At 37.5% G+C, this 14,741-nt stretch overlaps 1 protein-coding gene across 2 annotated transcripts in view; it reads right to left on the bottom strand.

Annotated features, from left to right (window-relative positions):
- Positions 1 to 11,292, bottom strand: part of tspan4a (tetraspanin 4a) — a 48,971-nt gene extending 37,679 nt beyond the window's left edge. Inside the window, exons 1-2 of one of the 2 annotated variants that reach the window (XM_056766726.1) lie at positions 11,157 to 11,292; positions 8,003 to 8,082 (exon numbers count right to left, since the gene is read on the bottom strand). In XM_056766726.1, coding sequence (XP_056622704.1) covers positions 8,003 to 8,065 — 63 coding nt within the window. In that variant the 5' untranslated portion in view covers positions 8,066 to 8,082; positions 11,157 to 11,292. Of the gene's footprint in view, positions 1 to 8,002; positions 9,321 to 11,156 lie in introns of those variants that run through there. The other variant, XM_056766723.1, reaches the window with a different exon arrangement.
- Positions 11,293 to 14,741: the final 3,449 nt, after the last annotated feature.

Genomic DNA, 14,741 nt, shown 5'->3' with positions numbered 1-14,741 from the left:
GGATGAGGTTTTGATGTTGGTGTGCTGTGCCTTTTGTTCTCCACACATGGCGTTGTGTGTTCTTTCCAAACAACTCAATTTTGGTTTCATCTGTCCACAGAATGTTTTGCCAGTAGTGCTGTGGAACATCCAGGTGATCTTTTGCAAACTTCAAACGTGCTGCAATGTTTTTTTTGGACAGCAGTGGCTTCCTCCGTGGTGTCCTCCCATGAAGTCCATTCTTGTTTAATGTTTTCCTTATTGTAGATTTGTCAACAAAAATGTTAGCATGTGCCAGAGATTTCTGTAAGTGTTTAGCTGACACTCTAGGATTCTTCTTTACCTCATTGAGCATTCTGCGCTGTGCTCTTGCAGTCATCTTTACTGGACGACCACGCCTAGGGAGTGTAGCAACAGTGCTGAACTTTCTCCATTTGTAGACAATCTGTCTTACCGTGGACACATGGACATCAAGGCTTTTAGATATACTTTTGTAGCCCTTTCCAGCTTTATGTAAGTCAACAATTCTTGATCTTAGGTCTTCTGAGAGCTCTTTTGTGCGAGGCATGGTTCACATCAGACAACGCTTCTTCAGAACAGCAAACTCAAAACTGGTGTGTGTTTTTTTATTGGACAGGCCAGCTTTAATCAACACATCCAATCTCATCACATTGATTGGACCCCAGGTTGGCTGACTCCTGGCTCTAATTAGCTCTTGGAGAAGTCATTAGCCTAGGGTTTCACATACTTTTTCCACCCTGCACTATGAATGTTTACATGTTGTGTTCAATAAAAACATGAAAACGTATAATGTTTGTGCGGTATTAGTTTAAGCAGACTGTGTTTCTCTATTGTTGTGACTTAGATGAAGATCAGAACACATTTTATGACCAATTTGTGAAGAAATCCAAGTAAGCCCAAAGGGTTCACATACTTTTTCTTTCAACTGTATTTGTCCTTATTGTTCTCGACATGCGGTTGCTATCATCTATTGCAAGATTAATTACATTTTGATACTTGATAGAAAACTTCCTTTAAATTGAAAAAACGTCACAACTTTGTAGTTTCATGAGTTCAAAACAAAATTTAGATGGTTTGTTGTATATTTGTAGCCTATCTGACAATGCCTGTAGTAATAAGTGAAAATACAATTTTGTAAAGATAGTATTTTTCCATCTGTTTCCCCTTTATACTTGAATGTTTGTCCTTATTAGCAGGGGTTCCAAATGTCTCAATCCTTGACCCACCTACAGGTAATATGTGTCAAACACCACATTTTTTTTTACAAAAAATACACCGACTGCTTCACGGCAGTGTCAATATTATTTGTCATCCGTCTTTCGCACAAACACTGAAACCATTGATAAAGCAGCAGTTTTTATAATGTTTTCTAGAGGAGGATTCAGCTACATTTTTCATGCTTGTGACACCTATGAACATTCCCAACGAAATATTACAGAAACAATTTATAAAAGTATTGTTTGTGTCGTCTTTGTCTCCACCACTTTTCAAAACAAAGTTTCGCCACTTGTTTATACATTTGGACAATTTCAAGTAAATATTACCTAGTATTTAATTAACCTCCCAGATCATTCAATTATGTTAAATCAATGTGAAGAATAACCAATTTAACATTGATTCAACATAAAATGAATTATCTTTACTATATGAAAAGTAGATCGTTTTAAACAAATAGTTTTGATTTGACATTTTCTGAGGGGTCTATGGCATGATGGTTAAAGGAGTTAATGCTGAACGGGAGGTAGAGACAGCATAACAAGGTTGTCATTACAATAAGGGAAAACCCACCAAAGCAAAAGGTAAATCTAAAGAGCTAGCTCAACAGGAGTCCACGCACATAAACTACCTTCGTCGACCTTCCTCAAAAAGCAGAGAGTTTCAAAAACAGAGTGTCCATTAAAATGCAAAGGAAGTTCACAAAGGTTTTCCTAATCGTGTTTTAAGTACTCATGCTTGTGTTTAAACCTCTCTGACCTTCTTGTAGAACGCCATCCACCAGTCGGAGCTTCTTAGCTTGGCTGTTCCTCTTGTCAATTATGTGTATGCACTGTAATATATATAATAACATCTGATATCAGGTTAACACTGTTAACCAGGATAAATTGAGTTTACTTACACACAAAAAACGTATCTGTTTAGATTATTTAAAAATTTTAAGGAAACCGATTGACCTAAAGAAAAAGTTGTGTATTATTTTGAAGTCTGTCAAACTTAATGTTTGTAGACTTTACTTACATTGTTATTAATTACATTCAATCAATATCACTTTTGCACATTTTGTAGTGAAAGTGAAGGTGAAAGTGACCTATTTGTCAGGTATGGGGACCCATAACCCGAAATGTGACCTCCATCCAGAGAGTAGTGAACACACGCACAGCAAGCGGTGAACACGCGTTATAACAAACACAACTTTTATCAGAAGCGTTTAATTATCATCACAGGAAGGGTTTGACCAAATTGTTACCTTCTAAAGGTAATTAACTAATAAACGATCTTAGCAGCCCACAAAAGTCTTCATAATTTTTGCTTACCCATAATGCCAAAAAGAATGTTTAGACCCAACATATCTTGTAAATGAAAATAATTGACAAACATTTTAGCTTGTGAGACATTCATAAATTATTAATTTTACTCATCTTTAACCATAGTAAGTTACTATCCTGCAGGCTTTGCTGGGACAGTGCCACAACGTACACCCAGAGCATTGGGCAGCTATCACTGCAGCGCCGGGGAGAAAGTGCCATGCTCAAGAGAACCCCAATCGTTACCTGCCTGCCCTGAGCATCGAACCGGCAACCTTCTGGTCACAAGTCCGATTCTTTAACCATTAGGCCACAATTTTCTTGCCTGTTTAGGGATTTCCATAATTTATTTCCATGATTATTTTATAATTTTGCTTTTGTTTATTTTTGTACAGCACATTGGTCAACTGTCAATGTTTTTAATCATGCTTTATAAATAAATTGAGATTAAGATTTTCCTCAGTCTTCTAAACTTCTTTGGATAAAAGCATCTGCTAACTGTTTAAATCTAAATGTGAATTTACTAAACATTTTTGACATGGGAGAAAATTGAGACTTTAAGTATCACAGCTGACACATACACACTCCCAACAAATGAGCTGTATTTTGTACTAGTGTGGCTGAGAAATACTGAAAATAGTTTCCATGGCAATACTGTCTGTGGCAGCTTTGCTACAGATTAAAAGAAATGTGGGATGCAGTATTTTTTAGGCCATTCATCAGGCATTATTTCTATATTTAGATTGTAGAGTGAGCTTCTGCTGCCTCACGTCATGTTTTTGTCATCTTGCTTGGCTTTCATTTCCATGACCTTTTAAAAATGGATCCCAGAAAACTTATGCGACTGGAGAGTTATTCTTCATAACGTTACTCGAATAAAAATGTAAAAAGAAATTGGAAAAAAAAGAAAAGCAAGCAAATTCTGATTATTTGCCCTAAGCATTTATTGAAGACCAAACAATTGATAAATAATCATTAGGATTTTAAAATGAGTTTGGTGTATATATATATAGTGAAATAGGCTTTAATGTAAGCAGAGGGAGTGAAGATCAGGGAGTGTTACACTGTCAGTATATCAGATGTGATATGGCACAAAAATTACTCAAACTTAACAACATACAGTCAACATTTACCAACATAACTACAGTACATTATAGTGTACTAGTGTTGACCTAGTTTCTCAATAACTAGCCGTGTCCTGCATTCATCATATCTCTGCATCATTTGCAAACTGCAAACTATTGTTTTACACTTATGCAAGCTGGACTGAATCAACCAAAGATTAAATAAAAGGTTTCATAAATAAAACAAATGAACCATATTAACACAATTAAAACGCTTTGATGTTAACTCCTCACAGCTCTACATTCTACATTCATTTATACCAAGGAGTGGTTTACTCTTAGATTAAAACTTTCCAGCAAAACATGAAATTATCATGTCTGCTTTCTCTGTTTCATCTCTGAAGTCTCAACTTTACGGTCGAACTGCTCTTAAGGAACATAAATCACTTGATAAATTGTAAAGACATCTGAGCTCCTAGAGATCCTGTATTTGAGGTTCTGTGAATAGATCCAGTAACTCAACGGGCTTCAGTGACACATTTCCTACATCTGTGTATTGACAGTAAACTGTTCCTGTTAACTTTGGTATTTGGAGGACTTTATGACACATTTACTTACTTGAACTAAAAGATTGCAGTGAGACATAACATCAGACGGCAGGGTATAATTACACACCACAGGGAAAAAGAAAGCACTTATTGTGAGTTAATGTTTCAGGAACTGCAGAGAGTGTTTTATGAAGGCGTGCCTTCCTTGAGTGTGGACAAAACAAGCACAGTTCAACAGTGTTAGTATTCATTACAGCAGCTCAGTGTGCTAACAGAACCTTGTGCTTGCTATACTCAGAAGAGAATTCAGTATTGAGTATGAACACGTCACTCTAAACGTTAATGCCAGTGTTTAATGTGTACTGTAGTACTATTATTGCAAATTCTTTATGTATTCATTGGTTCTCATGATTGAAATTATTCCTTCCCTTTTGGCCCCTGTAGTAAAGTTTTAACTTTTACTCTTTTACAAAAACAGATTACAATGCCACGGACAATTCAAACACAATCTAACCACCGAAAGAGGTTTGCGCCTGGCGCTAACTACGCCAAGGTCATGGGTTCGACCCCAGGGATTGCACATACTTAGACATTTTTTTTTCTATCATGCGATGTAAGTCGCTTTGGATAAAAGCGTCTGCCAAATGCGTGAATGTATCTCTAATGTACATTTTATGATATATTTGTATTAATACAAGAAAAAAGTATGAAAAATGCAGCATTTTTTTCTTTTTTTCTTTTTTTTATCTACTTTTTGTTTCACAGTGTGTTTTTTGTGGAGCCACCTAAGCAAACCTAATAAGCAAAAAAGTAAATGTAGTTAAACATTTAAAAAAGTTGTAATTTTAGGTGGTTCTAAATAGCACAAAAAAGGGTTTTTCACACTTGAAATGTTTTAAGCCAGGTTATTATTAACCCCAGCTAAACAGAATCTTGAGTTATCTGTTTTCCCTTTCAAACTGCTTAGAATTGACCAGGGGTTATGAGAAAACCATGGGTATTCATAACCTGATGTTTCACACTCTACATCACTAAACCCTATTTGAGGTGTCAAAAGTCATGATTGGATAAAAACTGTAGCATCAAACTGACTAGATAAAGCAATGCGTAGTAGCTTTAAATAACTGCCTTACTCGCCGATTAAGCACCAAATGCTGCTGTTACAGTGCAATAGAAATGCAACGGAGCAGACCGATTAGGATCAACTGTTAAGATGGAATGACCATTAAAGAATAAGATTGCATATTATCAGCACATCTAAATCATAATTATGTGTGCATCAATGCATTCTAGTGGAGTATTCCTTTTGAAATTATTAGATTTATCAGATAACAGATTAGGATATTCACTGGACAAAGTTAGAAAAACATTACAAAATTTTGTTATTCCGATTCTGATACGAATTAATTTCAAATTAGTGAAAATGGTGGATGTGGTTTGTTTTTTCACTGCAATTTGATTAGTTGTATAAAAACAGCCGTTGTCTTTTGAAATGGAAATGGGAGTAGACATTAAAAACACATTAAAATGCCAAATAAAAAAAAATAGTTTGTTATGCCATTTTGATGTGTACTAAACCTATTCACTGCTCCATCAATGTCTCAGGCCAAATCGCTGTATTTCCTTGATAAATGTACTGCAAGATGCAGTTTCTTTCCAAAACGCTGTAAGTTCTGAACCTGTTTTTAGCCTAAATGCGATATGTCCTCTCGACCAATCAGAATTCACTCGTTAGTGGTGTTTGTATGTGTTATTTCTAAATTACTTGTTGTATGTGTTGGAAAATATTGAAACATGAAAATATTTATTTTATTTCACCATTAAGTTTGTTACTATTTATTTTATTTGGCTGTTATTTATTTCATGCATTTGCATTTATTTTATTTATATTAATTTATAGTATGAGTCCATGACGTCATATGTTTCATGTTCTCTTGTTTGTTTGTTTTTAAAAAGAAATAAACCAACATTTTTTTGAAAAAAGGATATGAATTTGTAGCGTTTTGAAAAAAATAAAAATAAAATTTGAATTTATTATCGACAATATTGTTGTTTCATTAAACAATCATTGTTTAACATGTTCAGACTGAGCCAACAGACCATTTTAAAAGGGTTAAATTGAATATTAACCAAATGTATGCGTCTAGGTAAAACAATGTCATTTTCATGAACACTATTAAAATGGATTTATAGCGTTTTGGAAAAGAACTCTTCATTACTTCACCAACTTTGTGAATATCAGGACAACTAATTTAACATCGAATTGCTTCATTAGATGAAAGGCTCATTAACTGGCCACAATATGTTTTTCCTCCAATCTAATGCCATGCACCTCTTTCGGTAACGGTCAGCTTTGACATATTACAAAATCAATGAAAGTCTATGAAATGACCTAAATAATACAGTTCACAGTGAAACAAACTAATGTATTTTGTGTGAAGGTATAAGCAGTAACTGAGTGAAGTGAACCTGGTCATCAGCGGAAGGGGTTCTTCTTAAAGTGGTCTTTCAAGGGTGGTAATGATGAATGATTTTTTTTGTCAACTCTCCCTTTAAGAGTGTGTGGAGGCTTTTATTTTGCTAAAACACACAAAATGTGGTCATGTTTCCTTTTCAATCTTCTAAATAGGAACCAATGTAATTCCTAAGTTTTCACTCATTTTTACGAGTTCACTCCACCATGAAAACATATTGCAGTGCTGTTTGTTCAGTAAAACATAACATTTCCTAACAATACCAAACTGCAACATTTATATCTCATGCATTCTGACATCAGAAACCCACAACAACACATACGTTTGGGTGTTCAGAAACCTGGCCAAATTTTTAAATGCTTTGCATGAATGAGCTGATTATAAACTGAGCCTCAGTGACAGCAAACCTCAAAAGTCCTGCATAGCATATAGAAGGCCTTCTCATGATATTGGCAAACATACACACACCTACACCACTGAATGATATACTGTAGCACAGTGCCGACTCACCTGAAATACAGCATTAATATTCTCCTCACGTACAGACACGTACAGACGCGTACACACACACACACACACACACACACACACACACACACCTGCTCGGTTCAGTATTCTTTCACACACAGACCCAGTGTATGTTAAGACTATCTATTTACAAACAACTGATATTCTCATGGAGGCCGCAACTCAGTTTTATTATGCAAATTTAAATATTTAAAATACATTTAAATAGTGTCTTCAGCAGCACCTTACAGTAAAAAAGTCAGGAGGTAACCATCAACAAGAATAACTTCCCACAATAAACAGAGAGAATAAGAAGCAAGAAAAGCTCCAGAGATTTGCGCATAGAAACCAAGAGCTCACATTCTTCTGATAAGCAGGAAAAACAATCTTAAAAAGAATTTTTCACTCAAAATTTCATGACTTCTCCTTTCTGCTCTTCCAAACCCGGATGACTGCCTTTCTTCCATGAAACACAGAAGGAAAAGTCTGAAAACTTTTCCTTACAAAAGTTCACAGTGACCATCTTGACATCATCACCGCGATGCATCATACAGCTGTGACTTCACTGATGACAAATAAACCAAATGCCAATTTAAATATGCAGGATGGAAAATGAAACTGGAAAGCCAAGGAGGGGGAAATTTGTCCAAGTCACGTGCACTATTGTTATGGTGTATTTTTGTCCTGACACCTGCGATCGCACTGAATTGTGATTTTGTGAATAAGCTGTAGAGCTTTGTGAGGGTTTATTCATTTGTGTTGCACAGTTTAGAAAAAGCTTGAGGATGCGTGAAAAAGTAGATTAACTATATTGGATGAGCTCAGAGATGTATGCAGCATACACCAATGCTTTACGCAGACACCACAGATATAAAGTGTGCACTCACCCAAAAGAGCAGGTTGAAGAAAACCATCCCGTATCTCAGGGCCCTCACACAGCCCTCGGCCATCCTGCAGCGCCGCAGCTCTAGGAGGAAGATGAAGGACAGGTCCAGGTAAAACACCACATATTTTCTGCCCTGCGCTGTGGTGTAGCTTGCTTGAGCTTTTTTGGACCCTGGTGTTCGAAGGCCAAAGACAAACGGCGTGCTGTGGTATTCGTACTCCCCGCTGTAACGTTGAGGAGGCGAGCCTGACTTGCTGTCTAACGAAGGACTGCGGCGGTACGGCGTTTCATCTGTGCTTGAGCGACGCATTTTGGGATTGGGGGCCGGGGCCGGAGCCTGGACCCGGACCCCCAGGGGCCAAATGATCCCCACTTTGACGAGACTTTAACAACTTCACAAGTGATAAACCAGCAGGTTGTAGGAACAAAATCGTTGTCTTTAAAACTTCATATGTTCTTTTGATGCAGAAACCTCGAAAGATATGATTGTCTTTGACCCACGGGAAAAACGTTGGGAAATGAGGAAATACATTTAATTTCTCAGCGACAGAAGGGTCGAACAAAGGTCCGAACGCAATATTTCATTGAAGTGACGTGCGGATTCAATAAGTACCACACTGGCATCAGTAATGCAATGCAATCCTTCGACACCTTTGCATCTGTGTGCAAGAGCTCCTGAGCCACTGAATAAAAACATTCGGTTGACACACTTTCAAACACGCACTGGTCAGCACTAATGTTTTTGGCTTGGCCTTCTACAAATAAACACCTCACACACCTGAATGGTCACAGGCTGGTAAGTTGAACACAGGCAATAATAAAGAGAAAGAAGAAATCCTATTTACTACTGTAGCTTAAAAAACTTCAATATTTCCTTGGCTTCCTCGCAGGCTGAGAGAAAAAAATCCAGATGACTGGCTTAAGTGATATGCCGCGCTGTTTATTGCACAGAGACGTGCGCTGCTTGCCCAATCCAGACGCTTCTGGGCAACGCATGCAAAGGATGCATCAATGCCTCATCCGTCCCAAACCTGTCCCTCGTTCCAGAAACCGTGCACAGTCCACTTGCCTTTTACCCTGTGCGTCTGTTTCTTTCCTGCAAGACGTGTTTTACGCTATCAATCCTCTTGTGCTGTGTTCATGATCCTCTTTTTCCAGGTTTGAAGGCAGACAGCATCCACAGAAGGGATCCACACATTGCCTGCTGCCGTCTCTCGCTCCGATTATTCCTGCGTTCTTACACCCCCGCACTAACACACGCACACTGCATGCAACACAGCCTCCTGCCTCCTCCTCTGTCGCACAGATCGTTTAGACCCTGACCACGCCCCCTCACAGCTCGTCCAGTCATCTTCCGCGCTCTCTCCATCTTCCTTTAACACATTGTTTTATCCCTCACCTGCTTTCCTCCTTTCACTAGATGTTGAGGCCGGATAATGCAGAACATCTCCTCTGCCACATTTCTCTTTCTCTCTCCTCCCCCACACCCCTCTCTGTATCTTCTCTTTCATCTGTTTGTATTCATAATCTCTTCAGCAGCATGTGTGTGGATGTGCTGTGCTCACTGACATTAATCTCAATTACAGTTAATGTCAGCGTGTGGCCCTGTTGTGATACTGTGATTCATGAAATGTTTCATAATTACGGATCTTTTCAACGGACAGACTCTAAAGGTCTCTGTAATTCAGCAGCTGTTTCTCAGTGTGAAGAGCGATGCTTAAAGAGTTCCTTAAATACATTGAAGGCTCTTCTTCTTTCTGCCTGAGTCTTTTATGCCCAGCTATTACTAATATGAACCTAAATAATAAGAGTGGAACTGAATCTCAGTAGTCCTGCCTTCTTTACCACCAAACCTGCTCTCTCTCTCTCTCTCTCTCTCACTCCCTATCTCTCCCTATCTCTCCCTATCTCTCTCTCTGTCTCTCTCTCACTCACCCTCTTTCTCTCTCTCTCTCTCTCTCTCTTTCTCTCTCTCTCTCTCTCTCTCTCTAACTCTCTCTCGCTCTCTCGCTCTCTCTCTGCCTCTCAGATCAGTTAATCCCCAATCGACTCCTGTTTTATATTCAACACCTCTGCTGTTTGACTCTTATCCAGTCAAGCCAATCTACTGTGCACTAAGGATCCATTTTATTCCATTTATAAACATACAAGCAACCAAATTCCTGCAAGTACAGTACTGTATATACTGAGTATATTTTAGATCTTACCAGAGACGTTGACTTAAACTGGCGATTTAATTTATTTCATTAATTCAAAGGGAATGAAATGACATTTATTTCTGCAGTAGTATATATATATATATATATATAAATACTCTTATTTGATCAGATTGAGTCTGCTTAAAGGGGTAGTGCACCCAAAAATGAAAATTCTGTAAGGAATTACTTATCCTCAAGATGTTCCAAACCTGTTTAAATTTCTTTGTTTGGTTGTACACAGAAAACGGTATTTCTGGGGCACCATTGACTACCATAGTAGAATTGTTTTTAAGTTTATTCTGTTAAACACAAAAGAAGATATTTAGAAGAATTTAGGAAAGAAAACCGATCTGGGGCACCTATGGACTACCCCAGAAATCACAGTTGCTAACATTCTTCGAAAAATCTTTCTTTGTCTTCAACAGAACAAAGACATTTATACAGATTTGGAATTACTTGAGGTAATGCATGACAGAATTTCTAGTTTTGGATGGAGTACTCCTTTAATTTCAATTTGTGAAATAATGGCAATTTTCAGTATTTGAAGTAATCTTATTTCAATCAAAATCTACAGTGAATTCAATGTCACTTACTGCTAAATTCTGGAAACAGGTTGGTGTAGAAAGGGTCATTCTCTAGTGTTTTTTATCCACTGATGTCCTCAGGAAACAATGAAGAAGCTCAAAATCTGATAATAATCTCTCTGGTAATGAGATTTAAGGCACGCTTATTTTTGATTATCTATGAGATGTGTTTTGCAGATATCTTCAAAAATAGGCACTATAGCTTCTTAACTATTAATCAGAATATGAACATCTTGAGTTAAGTGGTTTTATATACTTTTGTGAATGTTTCAGTAGCTTTACGGACACAATCCAAATTAAAAATAGATCGTTATTATTTCCTCTTAGAAACTGGCACAAAAAACATGGCACATGTTGGTATTTGATCACTCACCTTATCAGATGCCGTTGCAGATGTGATTTATTCACTTAAATGAAGCATCCGTCTTCATTCTGTGTTTCTATGATTTGCTGGAGCTCTGAGCATTTAGGCTAGCTGAAGTGTATTTTCTCTCACTCAGGAGAGTGTGTTATATTCTCTCTTTGCGTTCTGGTCAGCCTCAGGGAGGGACTGCCACCAGGCATCTAAGGAATGCTTGAATGTTATTCTTAACATTACAGTGGTGATTTTTATTCTGTGTGCACCAAAACAAATCTCTCTTTCAGATACTAAATGTTTTTTCTCTCTCAGTGTTCTCATCACTTCATTAAGGTAATGGGAATATTTAAGCATGCTGTGAATTTAAAAGGTGTGACGCAAAGGAAATTGTGAGGTGATGAGCAATTTTATCAGTTGTTCATTGTTTTGATTAGTAATAGAGACCAGACTTTCTAATGCTTTGAATCATTGCTATAAAGGGTTTCGCTGTATGGAAAGAGTTTAAACTCATAAATGGGGCCATCTAGTGGTCAACATAACGACAGCTGAAAATAGATTCATTTATCTGTATATTTGACAGGTGAAAGGTTCTTATATTTGCTTAATATAAAGCTTTGAAAACGTTTCTGTTTATTGAAAGCAAATAAAAAATTGGCCTAAAAATTGTTGGAAAACTTAAACTAAGTTTTCGTGCATCCCACAAATCTCCATCAACTGCAAGATGCTATCCTATCAATATGGGCCAACATTTCTAAAGAATGCTTTCAGCACCTTGTTGAATCAATGCCACGTAGAATTAAGGCAGTTCTGAAGGTGAAAGGGGCTCAAACACACTATTAGTATGGTGTTCCTCATAATCCTTTAGGTGAGTGTATACCACCTCCCTGGGTCCAATAATTAAGGCACATGGGTTCTCATACCATTTTTATGCAGATGACATGCATCTTAATTTCTTTTTTCAACAAGATGACCCCACCATCTCTGCCTGCTAGTGTTGCCAGGTACGCGGTTTTCCCGCACAATTGGGCTATTTTGAGAATGCAATTGCGGGAAAAATTATGGAGCCGCGGGTTGCGGTTTTTTGGGCTACTTTCATAATGTTCCGCGGCCGCCAAAATGTTTATTTATATTCTAAGGATAAATGTTTATTGATGAGTTTCTTAATGTATAATCACACTCCGAATGAATACCTGCCAACTCAAGGACCGGCCCGGTCTTAAAAGTGTGGGGAACGAGTCTTACATGCAGGCTACAGTACAGAGAGGGACGCGGGAGCTCAGCTCAACCAAAGAGGAAAAATTAGCGGTGGTATTAGACACAGTACATCCGAATTATGTTTTAACCAATATTTCGTCAGGTGAATGTCACGTTGCACAATGAAAGAAATCACTTGTGAGTGTACAACACTTGATTCTTCCGGCTGCCAAATATCACGTTTGATCAGCGCTATACGCAGTCTAGAACAACTAAATCATTGACGTGCTTTAACAGATTTTACATTATGCAATAAATGTAACCATGTTTATTTCTTAACCAAGTTTCTGAATGTCTTACGAAGAGAAAACATGTTTCTCGTCCATTTACGTGCACGTGGGATGTTTTTAAAGGGACACTCCACCCAAAAATGAAAATTCTAGTTGTTTCTAAACCTGTATAAATGTATTTGATCGGTTGAACACAACGATATTTGCTAGAATGTTAGCTGCTGCAAATTCTTTGGCATCATTGACTACCATCGCAGAAAAAAATAAATGTTAGTCAAACTTGACCCAGAATTGTTTGCTTTCCTAAATATCCCAAAACTTATTTTGTGTTCAACAGAACAAAACAATATATACAATACATAGGAAATCATTCAGATAAAAAATATGGCAATAGAAACGTCTTTAGGCAGTTGTAAACTTTGATTTGACAGAGGGAAAAAATTGGGCTAGTTTTTATTCCTTTTCGGCGGGTTTTGAGGGGTTATTGGGCTGGAAATATTTCTTGGACCTGGCTGCCTTCTCTTGGACATCTCTTCTTGGATGAAAGAGCTTCACCTCAACCTCTCCAAGACAGAACTCCTGGTTATACCGGCCCACCCATCTTCATCTTCTTATGTTAGAGCCAGTGGATTGGTTTTACCATGACTTAATTATTCACCTTATTTTTGGCGTAAATGTGGGCGCAGCCATCTTTGAGCTGTTTGTGTTTAGACTACATGACCGGTAAACCGCTATTGCTACTGGCAGTCGAATTGCGAGTGAGACGTGTGTTCTGTTTTCACTGGCAAAAATAGACTTGGGAGGTCCCACAGATATTTTTATTTTAGCAAAAATTATGACAAATGTGATAAAAATCCATGCAATGGATATGGTAAATTTCATGAATTAATTATTTACAATAATTTATATTAAGATTGTTTATGGGCTAGTTGTCATGTCTCTTTAAAATTTGAACTCCCCACCATAAGACTTTTCAGGAAATCATTGACATGATTGCTTGATTGGCGTCGCTCCGGTGAAGCTAACTTCAGCAAAAAATGGAGAATAATAAACCTCCACTCACAGTCGGGAAGAGGAAGCTTCTACTTACGGGTCATTATCTCTCTCTATATATATTTCCACTATATTTATCAACTCCATGTCGGGGCTTTTGTGTTCCTTGCGTAAATATAGTGGAATTAAATTATTACGCAAGGGGTGCTAGAGATCTCGATGAAGAAGGGGGTGATTGTTGTGAGCTTTCTGTGCTATGTACAATCCATTCAGAATCGTATAAAACTTGTTTCTCATGCTGTTAAGACCGACGGCCACATGCACGATGCAAAGTTTCGGGAATAACATCGGTATATAAATGCGGGATTCACTCTTGAAATAGCTCTGATTGACATATCGATAGCCATAGTTAGTTTGTGAATAAAGCAGGCTTTTGGACTGAAATGGTTGAATAGTATGCTGACTGACAGACTCACTCACAACAGTCCATTGACGCAACCTACTGGATTTAACTATGTAAACTGCACTGAAATCGTGGAAAAATCCCAACAACACTAACACACAGACTGACTGACTGTCTTGTCACAATTTATATTTTAATATCTAATAAAGTTTCTTGCATTTAAGTCTTTTGGAACAAACATTATTATTACAAAGTGTCAATCATCCAGTTGTTTCTGGGGAAAATAGTAGGCCTACATACTACATCTGCAAATAATGCTAGAATTATTCTCTTGGATGTACATTATTGTTCAAAAGTAATTTCTGTTCACAAAGCCTGCATGCCCTGTCATTACATTACATTTTCATTCATTTGGCAGATGCTTTTATCCACAGCACATTTAACATTTTGTCAACACACTAAAAAGTTAGCTGCTGATAGCCTTTACCAGGCATATTACTTGGAGGATTAAAGCTGAAGCGAGCAAGGGAGAGAATGAACAACAGTAAATATTGTCTTTCTTTAATAGACATAAAAACAAACAGTTATTCGTATATTTTGAGTTGTTTCAGAAAGTTGTGATGGATGCTGCAGCTCGGTGCAGACCTGCGAACCAAGAGCAACCAGCCGTATCCATGCTTCCGTTATTAGTTGTAAGGATCCAGGAATGTTTGCTCCACT

Source organism: Triplophysa dalaica, chromosome 14, assembly GCF_015846415.1.
Source record: "Triplophysa dalaica isolate WHDGS20190420 chromosome 14, ASM1584641v1, whole genome shotgun sequence".
Lineage (NCBI taxonomy): Eukaryota > Metazoa > Chordata > Actinopteri > Cypriniformes > Nemacheilidae > Triplophysa > Triplophysa dalaica.
This window is presented reverse-complemented; position numbering and strand designations above follow the sequence as displayed.